Here is a 21,828-nt window from a genome sequence, read left to right as displayed (position 1 = left end):
CAGTGATTCAGTTATATATCTCTATCTACCTATATTCTTTTTCAGATTCTTTTCCATAATAGGTTATTACAAAATAATATAGTTCCCTGTGCTATACAGTAGGATCTTATTTATTTTATTTATAAGTAGTGTGTATCTGTTCATCCTAAATTCTTAATTTATGTCCCTGCTCCCTTTTGGTAAGCATAAGTTTTCTGTCTGTGAGTCTGTTTCTGTTGTGTAAATAAGTTCATCTCTATCATTTTTTAGATCCCACATATGTGATATCATATGATATTTGTCTTACTTCAGATAAAAGTTTTTGCAGCATAACTGCATGGATGGCATTTGCTTCCATATAAATATATAATTTATAATACATGTATAATAGATGATATACAATAAATACAAAAAATGGCCCTTTATTTTCCTTTAAGCAGACTCTAGGAGCTGCAGTTAATTTCTTGTTCAGTCGCTAAGTCGTGTCTGACTCTTTGTGATCCCATGGATTGTAGCCCATCTTGGGATTTCCCAGACAAGAACACTGGAGTGGGTTGCCATTTCCACTTCCAGGGGATCTACTCACCCAGGGACCAAAGCTATGTCTAGTTACTTACAGTCAGTCTAATATAAATAGGATTCATGTATATGATATTGATAATGCTGACTGTGATGGCTATCAAATTGATCTCATACACAGATATATTTGCCATCTGAGGAATGGTGAAATGATGATTGGAGGGACATATGTGTACTGTGTACACACATACACACACACACACACACACAGACAGACACAGTCTCAGATAAGATTCAGTCTTAAATAAGATTATTATCATCATCATTATAATAATATTATTCAGTCTTAAATAAGATTCAGTCTTAAATAAGATTCTGCCATTTGCAACAACACTGATAGACTTTGAGGGCATGGGCATCATGCTAAAGGAAATAAACCAGACAGAAAAATATTGTATGACTTGACTTAGATGGAATCTAAAAAAAACAAAATTCTCGGAAACACAAAACAGATTGGTCATTGTCAGAGGCATAGGGTGGATGATGGAAGAAATGAGTCAAAGTGGTCAAAAGGTATAAGCTTCCATTTTACAACTGACTCTTGAACAATGTAGCAGCTAATACTATAATTTATAACTGGGTTTTGCTATTGAAAAATATCCATGTATAAATGGACTTGTGCAGTTCATATTCATGTTGTTCAAGGGTTAACTGTATAAGTCCTGAGGATGTAATATACAGCATGTGGCTATTTAACAATAATGTGATGTATATTTGAAAGTTGTTAAGGATAGATATTCAGAGTTCTCATTACAAGAAAAAATAATTTGTAGTTATGTTAAGTGATAGACTGTAACTAAATTTATTGTGGTAATCATTTTGCAATATATGTATATATCAAATCACACTGTATGATAAACTAATACAATGTTAAATTTCAGTTATGTCTCAATATAACTTGAGATAAAGAAACAAAATAAACATTCATAATTAGCATGGTTGAATTACTAGCCTAGAATTTTTGAAGTTCAGACAAGGAATTCGGATTTTAACTGGGCTTCCAAATGATCCATATGTAAACAGTAGCTTGGAGTTTGTTTGGCAAGATGTACACATGTATTCTAAATCAGTCGAAACATTCACCAGCCTGATGTACTGACTTTTGACAGTGATACCAAATTTAATTTCTCTGCATTCTAGATGCTATCCTCATATTCTGGCCACTTAAATTCTAGTAGGACTTGGCAGTCTCATTGAAGAAAATAAAAACCTAAAGTAATTGTAAAGACCTTCAAGATGCAGTTATACTAATTCCTCAGGTTTCTTCTTCCAACTGTCATGAATCTGACTTCAATTTTCTTTATAGTAAAGGAAGTCTCTCACATAATCTAATAATATTGCTTTATAATTTAAACTCACTTCCTCCTAGTCTAACCTCAGAATCAGTATAAACAGGTTTCATGCATTTAACTCCTATTTTAATTTTAGAATCAGAGTAGCAGATTTAGCTTCACCCATCTTGAGAGGTCTGAGTAAACATTAATCTATAGTGATTATGCTAAAATAATTATGTTTGAAAGTAATATGACTTGTCTCTCCTCACTGAAAAACAGTGAAAAATCTATTCAAGTTTACATAGAGATAATATGTCAAAAAAAAAAAGATTAAAAAAAACTTCTTCCAGTGTGTTGTTCTCTGGTCTAAAATACTACGCAGAAGTCTTTATCATATTATCACAGATGAACACAACACTTAAATATCCCCTTCATGGCTGTTAAGGCACAGTAGAGTCAATTCATGCCCAGGGAGCTTTAATCACAGATCATCGTCATGATAAACGGTGAAATCAGTGTGGGCTATCATGTCAACGGCTACTCGGGGAGTTCTTAATGGGAGTGCTGCCAGCATGAAGTTCATAACAACTACTTTCAAGGAGCACTTCTAATCTAATGGCTAAATGAGTGTCATTAGAGTATCTTTACATGCAGCATTTCTAGAGAAATCTTGTATTTAAAGGAGGCAAGTTACTCTAGTCAATGCATACAACTGAGACTGCTTGAATAATGCAGATATTGTTAATGGTTTAAACTTATAAGAGTAGAAAGTTAATTAATGGCTTATTAACAAGTTGAGCTATCAAGTGTATTTCTGTGACCCATCATATCATTCATAATCACACATAATGTGTTAAAGTGGGGCCATGAAAATATCACACATAGAAACACACTAAGAATAACAATAACAACACTCACAATAACAATAAAGAGCAGGTTGGCAGTGCTAAAAACTCTGGCTAGTGAAAGCTAACACTTAACTACGTGATTTCATGTTGCCCCAAATGGCATTCATCATATGCCTTGTTTTCTTTTTAAAACTCAATTTTCATTCTGAAGCCTCAAACCAGAAACTATTTTCAAGAATACTGCACAATGTAAAGAGAGCCGTTATGACTAAGAGGAAGAATAGGAAACAAATAAGAAACAGACCATTTAGAAAATAATTCACAATCCAATGTGTTTCCTAAAACTGAAATATTCCCCTAAATGCTTGAAAGAGAATAAGTGAAAATATAATTTAACCAATGAGTGAGCAAACAAAATCTCCTTTGTGTTCTATCAACAAAGATGTTGGAATATGCAAACTGAGTAAAAGGTTACCAGCTCTTGAGACTGAATGTATATGGGGCTACCGATATGTTTTGCTTAGGAAGTACAATAAAATAATCAAAAATTGAATGTTTAAAGACTAGGAAATCCATGCAAATGTCCAGACTGCCACAGGCCCCACTGCTCCACATCCTCTTACATGGAGCTTCTTCATGTGGTTGATAACTGTCTAGCCACTTGAGGTTAGGGCTGTTCTTAGAGTTTTCTAACCAAATATGACAGGGCAAAATGTTAGAGTTGGTAGGAACTGAGAGAAATCCAGTTCATCAGCCTCATTTCAGGCCGATAATAGAGAAATCAAGGGCAATAACAAGGATGTGTTTTAAGATTCCCACTAAGGAAACCAGAAGAACCTCTTTATGGTAGAAATTGAACAGTTTCAGTTTTGTTATCTGGCACAATTATAAGACTTTATTTGGACATTTTACTCTTATGCTTATGCTAGTTAAACTTGATCTAAAAGATAAATGATCATTCAGTTATAAATAATCCATGAATTGGTTCCACTATGGGTCCCTGTTTCTGAGGAATATGATACTCAGTTTCACAATCTTCTGCTTGATAAATGACACAATATCTAAATACCCACACATATACAACACTTTTTTATTCATTTTCATCAAGGATTAACATAAAACCTTTAAGGATTCTGAAAATGTAAGATACTGTTAAGTTCACCACTGCTTCAGAAACACGCAACAGTCTGGGAACATATTACTATCTTAATATTAGCTCAAATATTATTTTATACTGAATGGGTAAAATCATGTGTATGTACTTAATAATTACAGTTTTCAGGCCATGTAAACTGACCAAGAACACTGGGAAATCTGCTTATTCTCTGTAATTTCTTTTTCAGGAAGCTTTCTCACCATAATTTAGTGTATCTGGCACTCATATGGTATACTGGGAAGCTTATACATTCAGTATATTAATTTGAAATCAGGAAAGATAAACCAACCTCATTAAATAACACTGAACAAACATAAAAAATTAGATACTTTTAAAAGTACAACTATTCTATTAATTATACAGATAGTTTTAAGTTGGCTATTTGTTGTAAACTTTTGTATCAGATGCTGAGTCATATTTAAAGGAAAAAGAACTGATGGATATGATCCGAAAGAAGAGGGGAATAATTCTTGAAAATACTGTCAAGTATAAACACACTGAATTACCTCATATTCCTGGGAAAACTTCAAGTTGTCATTTGCTTTCAACCTTTCAATGTGATCTGCAAGTTCCAAGATAGGTATTGGAGGATGGCTAGCCATACCTATTAAAAGGAAAGAATACAGACATTTGAAAACAAATGAAAGTAATGCTAACTATTCCAAAATACAGAGAATACTATAGTTAGAAATGGCCTGAAAATACGTGAGTAGTAAAGATGTTTAATGTGAAGAAGCAGGCAGATAGTTTGGTTACTCAAAGCAGGACATGCTCTGGAAGGATGAATTTTGTAGCCAAATGAAAAGTCACCAAGCATAATCTCCAAACTAATACTCCTAATGTGAAAGAAAGTGTTATTGTGCTATGAATCAATGCAGTTAGCTAGTGGAGAAAACTGACAGTCAGGCTTGATGTCAACTTCTGCTTTGAGTAATGACTGTTATGTCATTTCAAACTCCTTCTCCTGCACTGTGTGAAATGGAAATTGTGTGGAATTAAATGGTGTAAAGTGAACTAAGAAAATACACACTGAGAAAGGCCTAAAAAGGGAAAGAGTTGTAGCTTGATAGGAAACATAAAGTGACTTATGCAGAATCAAGGAAAACTAACTTGAAGAATGAAGGTTACCAGGGTAACCGGAATCATCTGAACCTGCAAAGGAAATGATGGTGTAAATAAAATAAAACAGAACAAATTTGTTAAAAAAAAAAAAAAAAGAAATGGATAGCCTGATATACTTTTAAATAGCACTAATAAAAATGCTGAAGGTTTTAACAGGATTGATATACATTGTGACTAGATTAAGATCGCTTTAATATTTCACAAACCTGTAGGTGACTGACATTCACATGCAAACATGAACACAAAGAATGACATGCACCACAGACTATAGACAATAATCACTGATGACAGAATCAGACACAAAACTGAGTTTCAAAAATGTTTCCACTAGTAGCAGATTGTAGAGGTTGGGGTTGCAGCCTTCTCCTGGACATTTATCAATGGCCACACAGACAGCTTGGTGATATTTTGCCCCAAGTCCCCATTATTCAACCCCTAGCAAACCTACAATCTACTTCAGGTGTAAACATCTTTGTCCACTAATGGGAATTGAATGCAGGAAAGGGAGCAAATTGTGAAAGGATGAAGAGGAAAAAGAAGGTGGTAAAAGAAAGCAGTGACATGGGGGTGATACATCTTAGTTCAGTCTGCCAGCTGAAGGTATTCATCGATTCTGTTAAAAATAAACCACCACTAACTATGGTGATTCCAGTGTCTTTATAATGATTTTTCATTTTTCATATGATTTATATTTTACTTCTGATTAATTTTGCAAAAGCACCATAAGAGACCATTGCTGACTCATGTCTTATAGGTGCAAATTCCAGCTGACTAGAAAAACTTGAACTAGCATGCCACCAGGGAGGCCTCTAAAGTGAAAAAAAAAAAGTAAGGGAGGGGCTCAAGCTGGAAACCCTGTCCCTGTGGACATTCTGCTGTCCCTGGGACTCTCTGGAGGGTGTCAGGCTGAAGTATGGTGACCATTAAGTCAGCACAACATGCAATTACTTTGTAATTACTTTATGGGTATTTTAAATATTGTACTGATATTGAAAGCCAATGAGTTCCTTTGTCTCTAATGCCAAATCATCAATGGTTTGGTAAGTTAAGTAAAAAACTATCTTGCTTCTCCCAGACAATCATTTTAGCACTGTGCTGTGATAGGCAGTACTTTAGTATCTGGAAGATCCAATAAAAATGAGTCAGCTTGGAAGGAGAAACTCTTCATTGCTGATGTGATGATGCACTTGGACCTAAATGTTGGAACCCGTTTCTAGAACGTTTCCCTGTAGATGGTAGCACTGAACTCATCTCCATTTTGTGGGAGGAGCAGTTGAGAGACAGTGATCTAAGAATTCTAAGTGATCTTATCCAGATGAGGCACCCCCAATGGCAAGAATGGAAATGCAAAGGCACAAGAGACTGTAGGCTCGTTTGGAGATGAAATGACGTGGACATCCATTACAGTGCTTTAACAGAGAAAATAATAGAGACAAAGATGTTTAGACCTTTTCGAGCGAATCGTGGGAGAGAGTTATTATCATATATGGACTGAGTGGTGGTTTGGCTAGAGAGGGAGGACACAGAGCCAATCAGGGAGGCGTAGGGGACTGAATTACTGCTCAAAGCTGCAAAAGTAAAGCCAGTTGGAGATGGGAAAAGCATTAGTATAACAGCAGTAGAAGACCATCATAATCAACCAATATTTACTTCTGGCATGCACTGGCACGTGGTCTGGATGTATTACTTTGGAAGCTAATGACAGAGAAATCCAAGCAAATCTGTACTGATCCATTACATTCTAATTAAGCATATGTACATATCACAGGCAAAGATATCATGGCATTCAAGAATCATTATTTATGATCTGGCAATATTGCACCAAAGCACTAGGACCAGTAAAAATGTCAATATGGATGCTCCACAGAAAGGGGAGGAGAGCTTGTGGGAACCTGATGGTTCAGGAGAAGAAATCCTAGGCCAGTATACTGAACAGGAGTTCTACTTCTAGGCCTGCCATCTACTAGTAAGAGACAAACCTTTTGTTACCAAGCACCTAAATTTCTTTTTGTGTAAAAATAAAAGTGGGCAGCTAGATAAATTCTGGAGTCACTTCTTTATAACTCATTTCAAAATATTCAGGGTTTCTGAGTCGAGAAGGGTCTCATGGAGGTAGTTCATATGTGAAGGTTTTAAATGTAACTGTATCTTTTCTTTGAGGGGGTGAGGAACATTTATAGTCTACAAAATAGAAAATTATGCAATTGTCAATTTTTTCAGTGAAGTTTAGCACATTTTTTTAGCTAGCCAAATTACCTTATATCATAAGAATATATGATGTATATATATGCATATCATATATGTATTCAAAATAAGTAAATGTCAACATAAAAATTATGCTAAAGAATAGATCTGGGATGAAACTCCTCTAACATGAAACTCATTTATTTTCATTATTATTTTTTAAATTAAAGTGTAGTTGATTTACAGTGTTCTGTTTCTGGTATACAACAAAATGATTCAGTTATATGTGTATATATACTTTTTTATACTTTTCCCCATTTATTGTTTATTACAATATATTGAATATCGTTCCCTGTGCTATAGACTAGAAACTTGCATGTTGGGCTTCCCTGGTGGCTCAGCTAGTAAAATACTCTGTCTGCAATGCTGGAGATCCAGGTTCAATCGTGGGTTGGAAAGAGCCCCAGGAGCAGGAAATGGCTACCCACTCCAGTGTTCTTGCCTGGAGAATTCCATGCACAGAGGAGCTGGATAGGGTGACAGAGTGGGGCATGACTGAGCAAGTTTGTATTTGCTGCAGTTCATGGGGTTGCAAAGAGCTGGACACCACTGAGCAACTGAACTGAACTGAACTGAACTGAAACTCCTAATTTACTCCTCCCCCGTCCTCTCCTCTTTGGTAACTATAAGTTTGCTTTTTATATCTGTGAAGCTGTTTCTGTTTAGTAAATAAGTCTATTTGTATACTTTAGATTTGACACATAAGTGATATGTTATTTGTCTTTGTCTGACATCACTTAGTACAATATGATAATCTCTAGGTGCATCCATGTTGCTGCAAATAGTATTTAATTCGTTTCTATGGCTGAGTAAGATACTCCAGTGTGTATGTGTGTGTGTATGTATACAAACACACACATACACACAACATCTTCTCTATCCATTAATCTGTCGATGGGCATTTTAGATTTCTTCTGTGTCTTGGTTATTGTAAATAGTGCTGTTATGAACATTGCGGGTGCACGTATCTTTTCAAATTAGTTTTCTCTGGATATATCGTCAGCTTTTTCTTAAGGAATCTCCAACACCATTCGCCATAGTGCACTGATTTACTTTCCCACCAAGAGTAGGAGGGTCCCCTTTTCTCCACACCCTCTCCAGCATTTATTATTTAACATGAAACTCTTTAGCTCATTTCAGAAAATAATCACCAAGGATCTGTTGCAAAATGCTATTATACAATTCTTCCTAAACTTCTCCATTGTCCAATGTGGAAATAAAGTTTACAGGATATAATCAAGTATGTTAGAATCTGAATGAAACAGGAGACACTGAGAAAACTATGAATTTGACCTCACCAAAGTATTTTTTCACTCTTTTGTTTGGCAACCTGGTCACTGCTCACAGTCTGGGAACCTGAGGTGCTTTAAAATCCCTTCTTTCCAGGCTGCACACCTGACCAATTAACTCAGAATATCTGGGTATGGGAGCCAGACTTTGACATTTTTAGAATTCCCCAGTAATATGTTTCAGTCCTTTGAGGATTTTTTGGGGGAGGGCCTGAAACTTTTTTCATTCAAAAATCATATTAGAGTATATAAGAATGAGATCAGCTTTCTCCTGTTGATACCCTTGAATCTGCTTTAAGTCTCGCTTAGGAAGCTTTAGTGCTTTAGCTATTATTAGCAGCAAAGAACTTGAAGTGCAGTTCACAGCTGATGAGGACTTGCTAGGGTCTCGACCTCATCAGTTCAAAGCTACAAATGCACAACATAAATGCATTTTAAAGGAAGGCACCCATTGCATCAGAGCAGAGTTTTCATTATGGAGTTATGATATCAACAACTGTCAACATGAAAAATGACAGATGTAGTCAATGAAATCTGCCTTAGGTTGAAGGAAAAAACAGGATGGCTACTTTTTTTTTTTTTGATAGTAACTGTGTAATGGCTTCCTTATAAGATGTGAAACTTTAAAAATAATGGTGCCTTAGACATAGACATTACTTTGCCGACTAAGATCCATCTAGTCAAGGCTATGGTTTTTCCTGTGGTCATGTATGGATGTGAGAGATGGACTGTGAAGAAGGCTGAGTGCCGAAGAATTGATGCTTTTGAACTGTGGTGTTGGAGAAGACTCTTGCGAGTCCCTTGGACTGCAAGGAGATCCAACCAGTCCATTCTGAAGGAGATCAGCCCTGGGATTTCTTTGGAAGGAATGATTCTAAAGCTGAAACTCCAGTACTTTGGCCACCTCATGTGAAGAGTTGACTCACTGGAAAAGACTCTGATGCTGGGAGGGATTGGGAGCAGGAGGAGAAGGGGACGACAGAGGATGACATGGCTGGATGGCATCACTGACTCGATGGATGTGGGTTTTGGTGAACTCCGGGAGTTGGTGATGGACAGGGAGGCCTGGCATGCTGCGATTCATGGGGTCGCAAAGAGTCGGACTTGACTGAGCGACTGAACTGAACTGAACTGAGACATTACTTAGTCCAGCATTTTCATTTTATAAAAGAGTTCTGAAGACTAGGAAAGTTAAGTGATCTGTATATTTTAGCCCATTATTATTTAGCCCATAGTAAGTAACAAAATCATATGTGATTTTGGCATTCTACTGTTTTATTTCTGGAATTGAGGTTATGATCGTCTAAAGCAGGGGGCAAAGTTTCCAGTGCTAAAGGGCCCAAGTCAGTTAGGAAAAGAAGTAAATGTGTCAACAGATACTGAATAGTAAACACTCACAAAAAATGTATTCCTCCCCATTTCTGTGCAACTAGGAATCGCCTAGGACTGGTTTTCATTTCTCTACTTTCAATATGAAGTCTCAGGAAAGAGAAATATTTCCCTATTTAAAAAAAAAAATACACTTGTGATGAATGGCAGCTGATATTCTCTTTCAGTGTCAGGATTATCCTTAGGGATGCTATAGACTGTGGAGAGCTTCTAGAAGGTTGGAAAGCTCTAGCAGATATCTTCCAAGTGATACTACAGAGCCAAGAGGATGAGGCTTCTCAGGCTTTCAGTAGCAACTGAAAACCCAGACAATTATGTTGCTTTCCTCTTTCTCCACTATTGATTAAAAATCTTGTTGAAATCCAGTGGGGGTCAAAGAAAAGACCTTTGGAGGCCACATGTGGCTAACAGTGACCTCTGTTTTAGAAGAGCGGAATGTTCCTTTGGTGTGTGAATTAAAATCTAAGAATGCTGAAAGTGAGAGGCAGCATATGTGTGTCACTAGGAGAGACACTGAGGATTGTGTGTGGGACTGGGCAATGTGTACCTACCTCCCCCATGGTTCATCCTCCATCCCCACTCCTCTCCAATGAAGTCCACTAGGAGGGCAAATGAAGCTCAGAGGAGCAGAAGGACTTGATCAAGGCCATCATTATCAGTACACTATGGCACACCTTACCAGCTCTCATTTAGGGAACTTCTCATTAAGTTCCCTAATGCTATGCTATCTCTTAAATCACTGAACATCCCTGGGAGAGTGGTGTCACATACATAAATATGGAGTTGTGAAATTGGACTGTTCATGCAGTAACATGGCATCATAAACTATTCTCAGTTTGAGAAAGTGAAAGTGAAGTCACTCAGTCGTGTCCGACTCTTTGCGACCCCGTGGACTGCAGCCCACCAGGCTCCTCCATCCAGGGGTTCTCCAGGCAAGAATACTGGAGTGGGTTGCCATTTCCTTCTCCAGGGGATCCTCCCAACCCAGGGATCGAACCCAGGTCTCCCGCATTGCAGGCAGACGCTTTAACCTCTGAGCCACCAGGGAAGCCCAATAAATGTGAACTGAAAGTTAAATCTAAAGGAATTACCTCTTACTATGTGCCAGGTGCTTAGTATGCCTTATTTTGGTATATCTTTACCAGATTATCCTGAGTTACATCTGAGGAAACCAGAAGCTCAGACAGGGAAAGTGGCTTGCCTAATAACCCAGCTGGTCAGCAGCTAAACCCTGATGGGCCTCAGGGCTACCTGAGTTAAGATGCTGGCCTCAGGCCTGTCACCTCTCTGCACAGGGTCTCTTGAAGCTCATGGCCCAGTAGAACAGAGGCCAGACCAAGGTCACACTAAAATCATATATTAGCTTCATTTAGAAGGTATGCTTGTGTTGGTGGTGGGGAACAAGTAAAGAACACTCATACACACACCTGTTTTTTTTTGTTATGTCTTACCAAGACATTGTGAGCTTCCATGAAAATGTTACATGTATACATTTAGTTCATGTTAAAAACTGTAGTGCTATACAGCACACATGTTTTCAAACCCCCCTGAAATATCATGTTTTTGCTTTTCAAATGTTCTATTTTATGAGGGCAGTACTCTAACCAATATTAAAAGTTTCAAAAGAATTTTTTATATATAGAGAAATGTTTATCAAATACTTGCCTTATTTTTTAAACACTGCATTAAATGCCAGTAGATACTTTAAAACCTCATAACAACTTTGTTAACTGGAGGTTTTGGGGTCACTAATAGTGGTGGAACATCTCTTAGATGACTTTGCTGTTAATATTCATGTGTGATAATGTCGTAACACTGTCTTCATGGTCTTCCTTAACATATTGTGATAAAGACTGAAGAACAGGTCGTGGCCATGGAACAGAGAAACGTTATTTTGTTCATCAAATCAGAATTATACCTACCTGACTTAATAAATCATAGCAACTTAGTTTACAAAATATTTGACAGCTTTCCACATCATTTATGAACTACTTAGCATAACTTCAATAACTATAAATACTCTATGTTTACAATTTGCCTCACAAATGAATGGTGAATGAAAGACAAAAGAGAACATTGATTTGTAAGGTATAATTGCTTCTTAGTACGACAATGACATTTTGACTTAATCCATGACTAGGATCATCATTAAGGGAAAGGTACTCCAAGAGTGCTTTTTCAGGTGAGCACTAAATGACATTATTAAAATTCATTTTTATGTAGAATTTCTCAAAATGCAGGATTTGAACAAATCGTGTTCCTTTATATCAGAAATTTAGCATTTAGATGCAAAGAACCAATGTTTCTGAAATACAAAAAGAGTATATCTAGTATTATTCATTTAGGTATATGCCTACGCTTCCTACAGTACAAAATAAAATATAAGGAGATACGTATAAAAATTGATTTTTTTTTAGCACTGATCCAGTTAATACTACTAGTGCATCAGAAGAGATGCCTCAAGAGCTTTCAAAATCACTCAGTTGCTATGCAGACATTTCTGTTGCTGATACTGCTATTTCTGATACATTAACATTTTATGAGTTTGTTTTTGTTTTTCACAGCCCATCAATCATCTACCGTCCATGTATGCTTTAGGGCAAAACATATTAAGGTCATTCATGGAATGAAAATGAGGTTTTTACATTGTACCATCTGATCAATTTTTAAATTTCTTTTCCTAAAAGGTGCAGGTACAAAGTCTAGAGTTTTGTTTTTGTGTGGAAAAAAATAAAAATTGGGAGTAGGGGGAGAGAGGATTCTAAGTAAGGGGTGCAGATACGGGAAGAAAAAATTTTTTTGGAAAAAAATAAAAAATCTAAACAATTCAGAGCAAAGTGGATTGGTCTGAGGGAGAAGTCTGCAGGCACAAAGAAAGATGCTGACTAGCATGCCACAAGATGGTATTAGTTACATGTTCCTTTACATTTTTTTTTTTAATACTAGAAAGAAAGCTTATTTCTTTAAGATGCTGAACTTCTAAATTTGCTGTGTTGGAAAAAATAGAAATAGGACCACATACCAGTAATGTTTTGGTTTTCTTAGAAATCACCATCTTTTGACAATATTATATTTTAGTCATTGTGTCCAATTCTAGAGGCCACCTCCCAGATGGGCTACTCAGTAGGTAAGGCTTTTTACAGTATTTCAAAAATATCCATCACTGACGATCTCTATCAAAATGGTAAAGTAAAATGTGCCTGCCCTAGGGCTCAGCCATCACACTCCCAGGTGCCCATCATTCAGAAATAACAGCAATGTGAAAAGGTCTGGGCTCAGAACTGCTCAGTATAGTATGTTTTGTAAGAGCAAAATGCAGGAAATGAGTTAGCCTCCATTAATAAGGACTCAGATGATATATTTTGTGACATCTGTTGAACAGAATATCATCAATACCATCAGCCTTTAAAGGAGATAAAACTTCATGTATTAGCTTGGAAAATGCAGTTAAATATTAAAATAGGAAATTTCATGTAAATGCATCTGTATCTATATACCTGCTATATATATTATCATTTTAAAGAACTGTATACACAAAAAATTCTGGAAATATATGCATGAAACTCCTTATGGTAGATATTTCTGGAGAGTAAAATTGAGAGTATAGGAAATCATTTACATTTTATTTTAAATATGTCAAAAGAATAAAAAGTGAGATAAAGAGTAATTTTTATTTTCCAAGTATTTTTTTTTTTGCCTTTTACAACTTATAAAGATCACACACAAAATTTAAATAATACACTGCACAACTATATAGCCATAACCTAAGTATAACTATTGTTAAGCTTGCTGCTGCTGCTAAGTCACTTCAGTCGTGTCTGACTCTGTGCAATCCCATAGACGGCAGCCCACCAGGCTCCCCAGTCCTTGGGATTCTCCAGGCAAGAACAAACACTGGAGTGGGTTGCCATTTCCTTCTCCAATGCAGGAAAGTGAAAAGTGAAAGTGAAGTCATTCAGTCATGTCCAACTCTTCGCAACCCCATGGACTGCAGCCTACCAGGCTCCTCCGCCCATGGGATTTCCCAGGCAAGAGTGCTGGAGTGGGGTGCCATTGCCTTCTCCCATTGTTAAGCTTACTTTCTATTAGAAAAAATTTCCTCAGTAAACATGTGCTACTTTTATAAATAAGAAATATTGATGGGCCGATTATAAAGTAACTTAGAATTTCTTTTTATAAGAAAAGCTTTCTTCCCACCCAAAAAGTAGTTCACTTTTGTTTAACATGTAACTCATCTATCAGCCATCCTAACACATATCCAGTTACCACTGTCCACAGAGATGTGTAAGGCTTAATTAGGGGTTTCATTAAAAGCATCTTTTATAAGTGAGTATTTATCTTCCCTTCCTTCACAGATCTTAAAGATTTATAAAAATTGATGACTAGTTACTAATTCTAGAACATTCTTCTACTACATCTCTTCCCTCACTTACTCATTGTGTCCATTTTATTCCATTATCCACTTGAGGTTGTAAGTCTCACCTTAGCTAAATGATCCCTTCAATTGACATACTCCACACCAGTTCTGACTGTCCCTGCAGACCATTAAGTGATGCCACTGTTGTAAACCATGGTCTCTTAAGAGATTAGGCAGATCAGGTTCTCACAATTACAACCTGGCTGCATACTGCCACCTGAAATCCTTAACAGACAGATAAATATATTCGTGGAAAATACCTACAAGCAGAGGTACCTGCTCTTAATTTGCAAAGGGTGAGCATTTCTAGTTCTGTCTAGATGCTTGAATACAGTGTTTAACAAACAGAAGGACCTGATTATCACCCCAAATTTGGCAAGTATGCTTAAAGCAAAGTTCCTCTCCACATCCCACAACTTCGCAGAGACGGTATCATGAGAAGAACAGATTTCTCTGTTTTCACTTTGTGTCCAACTGAGTGCCTAGAGACAAAATTCTGACCCTTTTTCCTTCCCGGACCCAGAGACATATGTGTTTGTGGTACTACAATTAGGGAAATAATTCTTTGAAGTACTTAATGCCAAATACTGTATCTATATGAAATTTTGTATGTATGTTTCAATATCTTTTGAATATGAAGCAGAATTTGGGAAAAAGATCTGGCTCTTTAAATTCAGACGCTCCAACAAAAATAAGTAACTCAAAATGTAAATAGATTTTTAATTTACAAGATGATTTTTTTTTTAAAGGAAAGTAGAATTAAGAATCAGTGAACTAAGCAATAAGCTTCCTTTACCTTCTGAAAGATCTACTGAATTTCAAATGATAATGTTAGTTTGACATTTTATCATCCACAACAGACTCATCAGAAGTAGAAATCAATTTGCTTTCAAGATCAAATTCTGTGCTAGGGGTTGGTTACATAAATCACAAGTTTCTGATTTCATTGAAAATCATGGATTGTTATTAAGTAACATCGTCATATTATATAATAGTTGTACATAACTATATACACAAAGGTATGATGTATATAAAAGCACATTTCAGAAACTCAAGGGTGAATGGTTTAAAATCCAAAAATATAAGTAAAAATTAAAATTGCCTCCTGTGCAATACCTAAGAAAAGTGCTTTAGAATAAAAGAATCATTTTATTTGATCATCCAGCAAAGCCCTTGATTATGTACAAATCAGAGAGGATTAGCACAATAAAGCTACTTGGTTAACAATCCCAACTTCTGCTCTTATCCTATCAGCAAGTAATTAAATTCATAGCCACCGGCTAGAATCCACACTGGCTGAAGCAAACTGAAACATTCTCTACGAATTTCACATTAACACCTGAGTCTATTTTCTTTGTTAACGTCAGATTTTCAGGACAGCAGGCCACATCCTAGAGCTTGGGAGGCACACACACTATTTCAACAAACCAAGACTTAACTAGACTGCTTAACTGAGCAGGCGGTGACAGCGTAGCGATGACAGCGTAGCGCTGCCTTGATGAATACACGTGCTAGGATCTTGGGACAATTTCTCCTGTTTTATTCTATTCCTCTTAAACCACCTCTCTCCTTTTTACTGTTTGCCCACTTTATTCCACTATCCATTTGAGGTAAGTTTAATCTTAGTTAAATGGCTCAAATGGTACAGAATCTGCCTGCAATGCAGGAGACCCAGGTTTGATCCCTGGGTCAGGAAGATCTCTTGGAGAAGGAATGGCTACCCACTCCAGTATTCTTGCCTGGAGAATTCCATGGACAGAGGAGCCTGGTGGGCTACAGTCCATGGGGCTGTAAAGAGTTGGACACGACTAAGTCCCCATTTTATTTTGTTAAAGCTGTTGTTGATAAAAGCAATTTCACTTCAATTATACCCCTACATTCTTTCTAGTGACTTATATGGAGCTTAGTATGTTCTACTCTATAAAGGGATCTAATATTCCCACATACATTGGGGAAATTAGATTCTTATTAGCATTCTTGAATATGGAGATATGTTGGTTGAAGGCACTGGTATTTCCCTTGTAGCCACCAGCACTCTGCTAGTAACCCTTTCTGCATTGTAGCCATTCAGGTGTCACTCTCTTGGTGCTGGGGTGATGAGGGATAGCACTCCCACTGTCTCTGTTTTGCTGCTAAACTTGCCTTTATACTAAGCCTCTTAAATAAATGCCCATCAGGAGAAATTTAGTTACATGGAAAATTTCTTGGTATATCTTTGCTTTTTAAAGAATAAACCTCATTTGAGATAGAAAAAAATTTTTTTAAAAGCCCACATCTACGGTGATTGGTAGAGCCACATTTAAAATTCCAGGCATTTCTTTTAACTGGATGGTTACTAGTTACTATGGCATATCTACATGTAAAATAACACATATGCTAAATACAGTAAACTGTGCCCTTTCAATTCCAAGCAATTCACTGAAAATGTGTAGTTTAGTAAATCTGTGGTATACCATAATGAGTGGAATATCCGTTTGACACAGAAAACTTTCAAACAGTTTGGCATACAATACTGCCATCAAATTGTCATCAAATGGACTTCTTAGATCAGCTCTCTGATTTTTTTCATTTTCATTAGGTACTGAGACAGTGCTACTCAGCTGTATAGTTTAGCTCTCTCTACCATTCGTCATTTTGGCATAAATAAGATTTAGGTGAAAAAAGGCAAAATGGAGTTAGCCTTGCATTAACAATGCTGAACAAAGCACACCTCAGCAGGAATAATATTTTTCCTCTGTTGAAGCACTTAATGTTCTTCAAGAAACAAGCATATATTTCTTATCCTCAATCACTCTGAGCATCTCCTCAGCAAGAAACCTAAACTGGTTATTGAAATTTAGTAAAGGTAACCTACAAATTTTTTCCCTTGTTTTTCTCTTCCCCTCCCCATTCTTTCAGAATAACACAGACACAAATTAATAGGGAAATAGATTTAAAAAAATGTATTGTTTCCCAATGAGATGAATGAGGTAACATCCACTCATTCACTTTATAAGATAAGAAACTGGATTCTGTCCGGATAGGTGTCACTGAAAATAATCAACTGTGCTAATAATAAGCTCATAAAAATGGCAAATATTTCTAAGACTTTAGGTTTTCCAAAATTTGAAGGGAAATTATTATTTTTTTCCTTTTTCTACCCCACCTCAGATTTTCACAAAGAATATAATTTCCTTTCAAGACATATGTTTTGCTGAGGCTCAGTAATAATAAAGAAGGAAGATAAACAACTGTTTGAAATAAAGTGATACAGTCACCTCTCATGGCGATGTCATTGGGGCCATAAAACTTTCAGGAAACACTGTGTTCTGGACAAGATGAGTCATGCTTCTTACCTGGTGTTTGGAAATTAAGGCGCCTCAGTTCTACTGGGTCTGTTGGATGGTGTGAAGGGACCTCCTTACTGTTTGGTATGCTGCTCTTTCTAGAGTCAGATTCTGCCCTCTTCCTATAGGGAGAGAATAAAAATTTAAGAATAAAACAACCAAAAAAACTGAAACCGATTTAAAAAAGCAAACAATTATGCATGAGTTGCCACCCTCCCCTTCCCCCCCCCCACCACCCCCCGCCGCTGTCCCCATTTGTAGTTTGAAAACTTTCTGACCTTTCTGACTTTGTTAAGCTAACTTTTTTCTCTCCTGGCCTACAGTATTTCCTCACATCTGAAAATCTTAAGTGGATGATCTCTAAGTCCTCCTTTAGCTCTAGAATTAAATAATTCAGAGACTCTGCCTTTATAAGGAGGTGCTGGTGAGATAGGTTTGGCAACTTGTTCAGCTTTTCTTCCTTGTCCACTAGCTCTCTTTGGGAGGAAAAGGATAGAGCAACCCTAATAACCAATACTATGAGTGTAGTTACCATGGAAATAAACTCAGAAACTACTTGGCCTCAAGCTAAACAGCTAAATCTGCCCCCACTCCTTTTTCCTGCAGGATTCATGACCGGTGACTACAAAGTGGACCTGCATTGGATTTTCCCATAAGCAGATAAATACAGTAAGTGTATTTCTAAGAGTTCAAGTTACCCTAATACCTGGAAGGAGAATCAGGACCACATCAACCAACATCCTTTTTCTCTTTTAAATTCCAAGGAAAAAGCTATGTTGCCTGTTTATGGTGTCAAGGTAAGTATCTTTGCTTAAGGTGTCATGATGCAATTTTTAAAAATGTCTATGCAACAAATGTCGGGTTTTTCATAAGATTGCTTTATCCATGTTTTTTTCCAGACAAAAAATCACAGAGTGGTACCTAAATATTTTCCTTAAGGTTGAATTAGATTAAAAACTCACTTAACTAAGGGAGAACTTTTCAAACAGTCGTTTCTTCCCAATACAGATTCCAGCAATCTCCAGGCTGGAGTCATAATCATAGCATCTCACCCTGCTCAGAGCAAAGACATTCTTATCTGGGAGGAGGGTGCAGCAGTGGGTGGGAACTCTCTCTGTCCCTTTTTGATATGACTGTGGTACAGCTCATTAGTGTTGCTGTGGCAATGGGCTCTCATTCAGTGCCACCCAGGTCGTTCCATGGTTAGCTAGAGGGCTCCTGTTAAATAGCCTTTCTTCCCATCTCTGCTCATCTGTATAGAATGAAACCAACCAGAGGATGAAGGGAAGATTGATGCGAAGGGAAAGTATACTTGATTTGCTCAAGTGCAATGCCTTTGGCAAAACGTTCTCAGTGCGATGAATTTTGGGGGGGTGAGTCCTGTTAGACACGTTGTTCTCTCAGAACCTTGGATTAACCTGTCTCAGGATTTACTGTTTCTACCTAAAATTCTCAAGTATAGCCTTAGGACACAGCATACTGCCAAATATACTACCAGTCAGGGGAAAGCAGTGAATTGGAGGCGTGTCAGAGGAACTGGCAGCTCCAGTTATATGGAGTGGAAAATGAGAAGGAAAGAAAAGGAAGAGATGGAAAGCTAGTGAGATAGATGAGAATGAAGAGAAAAAGGGGCTAAGAAGACGATGTGAAAGGAGGAGAGGACAATCACTTGCAGAGTAGAAAACGTGACTGTGTTTATGCTGTGGGTGTTAGCCTCACGATACAGAGACATGCTTTACTATCGAAGATAAACTGGTTAACAAAACACCACCAAGCTTGGCCAGTCAATCAATCTCAAGTGTAAAAAACATATGGTTGGTCTTTTCCAAGTAATCCCAGTAGCCCTTCTCAGGTTTTGATCTTTTCACAGACTGGCACTTTTTTTTTTTTTTTCCCCACTTATGTGCCAGAACCAATGCCTAAAATCTGGATTTGTATCCCTTTTCAGAATTGCTCTACAGTCATTCTTGCAGTATTATGGAAGCCACATGAAGAACTATCTGGGCAAGACACTGACTATTACAGGTATTGGGGGACATCCTGCTTATCTTCTGTTGCACTGAGGACAAGATTGAGTGGCGGTGAGGCAGAGGGAGAAAAAAGAACACTCTGTAAAGACATTTAGTCAATTTCTTTGGTAACAGGAAAGCTAAAATCCTATCTGGTTGCCCAGTGCGTCTTGAGAAACCCATATCATGAGACTAAAATGACAAGTCACACTTGTAATAAGTGGGAGGGGTGTCCTGACATTTAATAACTAACTTGTCCCTCAATCTGTCAAAATAAGATAATCTCTAAGAAACCAGTTTGCAAAACTCCTAGCCAGCTAGGAAAATGAGCTGTTTAAATGTCATCCTGCTTCATTTAGTAGTGATGGTCACCACACGGGTAATTCTGACAGCCCACACTTTACTGCATGGTTTCTAAACAGGGATGTGTTAAAATGTGAGTTTTCTAACAAAGAATTTCTAAGGAAGATTTGCAGGATGAAGAGTTTGATCATCATCAGAAACAACGATCGTTTTTAAAAATGAAATTTACTGTTACAAAGTATTAAATGGCATATAATGGTCTAACTCAAGCCCAGTGTGAACATAAGAGTGACATTTCTTTTTTTTCCGCTAAGTTTTCGGAGATCTCATTATTCGCAACTAGAAAAAAAATAACAAATAGTGACTAGAAACAGATTCTGAATATTGCCTTGCTATTTTTTCTATCAGAATTATGAATTCCTAGGGTAAGTTTATTTCTCACAGCGAGAAGTATCTAATACGGGCAGGCGTTATCTGCGTGAAAATAAAAAAGCACATGCCATTTCAGATATGGCAGAAAATCCTAACTGTATAAAAGTCTGTGTTTATTTGGGCTGTGAATAATGTACAGCAAAACCACTGCTCTATGGTCTCCGTGGGGTTTTATTTTCATCTAGTCTCACCTGATCTACATGTAAAGTGGGGAACAAAAACGCAGGGACATTGTGTGGAAGATCATATCTATTGTATTTGGAACAAAAATATTCAGACATATACATACAGGCTTTTGGGAAAAATGTATTTATTTACTATTAATAGAGATTTCAAAGAAATCAGTTCACAATGATTCTGACGTCATCAAGAACAGAAGCCCAACTTTGCCACTACTGGTCTGTATCTCCTCGGGTAAGTCAACTACGAACCTAACTTAATTTCTTCACTTATAAGACAGGGGAGGAGGGTTAGATGTTAAGTTTTGGTCCAACTCTCTTGATAGAACAAGAAGGTAGTGATGAAATTGTGAAATGTGGACAGTTTTATAGTGAGAGGTAGATCTCTGAGCATATTAAACGGATTCAAAGTGTTTTGACTTTTGCCTTATAAAAACTATTTTGCATGTGTTTTTCTGCTGGATTAATGACAAGCATAGCTTCTCTGAGGTACTCAAAGTTTGCTGTCGGTGAAAGTGTAACACAGCTTGTTGACCAGTGTTACGTGGTTTTAAGGAAAATAATGTAGCGGTGATTCTCTGGTATGCATCAGAGTCACCCAAGAGGGCTTGTTAAACTACAGGCTGCTGGACTAACTCCCCGGAGTGAGTTTCTGAGGTCAGAAACTGGTCTGAGGTCAGTGGGATCAACAATTTGTGTTTCTATCAATCAATCAGGTTCCTAGGTGATGCTGATGCTCTTGCTACTTGTATTCCAGTGGTTCTCTATGGAGACAACACTGGAAGGGAGGCAGGTTAGATGGGCATTGAGATCCTTTGCTTAATTTTAATCAGGAATTCATATATAGGGGTGTGTGTGTGTGTGTGTGTTAGAAAGCTGAAAGGTTAGCTTGGACCGATCAGTAAATAAGCGTAAATAAGCAAGCAACATAGGAATGATTATTATTCCTATTATTCTTCAAGGCTGGAGGACAGGGAAAATAATTTAGAATTAAATATAAATTTTTACTGAACTACTGCCATCAATATTAGGGTATAAAAATGTTAGTATTCCTGTACAAAGGGTCTTGAGATCATACTTTCAGTAAAAACAAACAAAACGAAAATGATTCACATTAACACATACAAATGCTCATTTAACCTTGACTACAAACAAAACTCAGAGACAAGTTTTACTACCTTCTAAATCTACCTTTAAATAATCTATTTTAGCATCATATATAGATAAAACTACTCCTTCCTGAATCATTTTAATATCAAAATTACTTTTTGTACCTAGGCTT

At 37.0% G+C, this 21,828-nt stretch overlaps 1 protein-coding gene across 1 annotated transcript in view; it reads right to left on the bottom strand.

Moving 5' to 3' along the window:
* The window catches only part of PTPRD (protein tyrosine phosphatase receptor type D), a 440,423-nt gene that overhangs the window by 118,184 nt on the left and 300,411 nt on the right, over positions 1-21,828 (bottom strand). Inside the window, exons 24-26 of the mRNA XM_052645411.1 lie at positions 17,633-17,745; positions 4,947-4,988; positions 4,343-4,440 (exon numbers count right to left, since the gene is read on the bottom strand). Of these exons, the coding sequence (XP_052501371.1) occupies positions 4,343-4,440; positions 4,947-4,988; positions 17,633-17,745 (253 nt within the window). The remainder of the gene's footprint in view (positions 1-4,342; positions 4,441-4,946; positions 4,989-17,632; positions 17,746-21,828) is intronic.

The sequence above is a fragment of the Budorcas taxicolor genome, chromosome 8 (assembly GCF_023091745.1).
Source record: "Budorcas taxicolor isolate Tak-1 chromosome 8, Takin1.1, whole genome shotgun sequence".
In the NCBI taxonomy this organism is placed as follows: domain Eukaryota; kingdom Metazoa; phylum Chordata; class Mammalia; order Artiodactyla; family Bovidae; genus Budorcas; species Budorcas taxicolor.
Note: the sequence above shows the minus strand (reverse complement) of the source record. Positions and strands in the feature narration are given on the sequence as shown.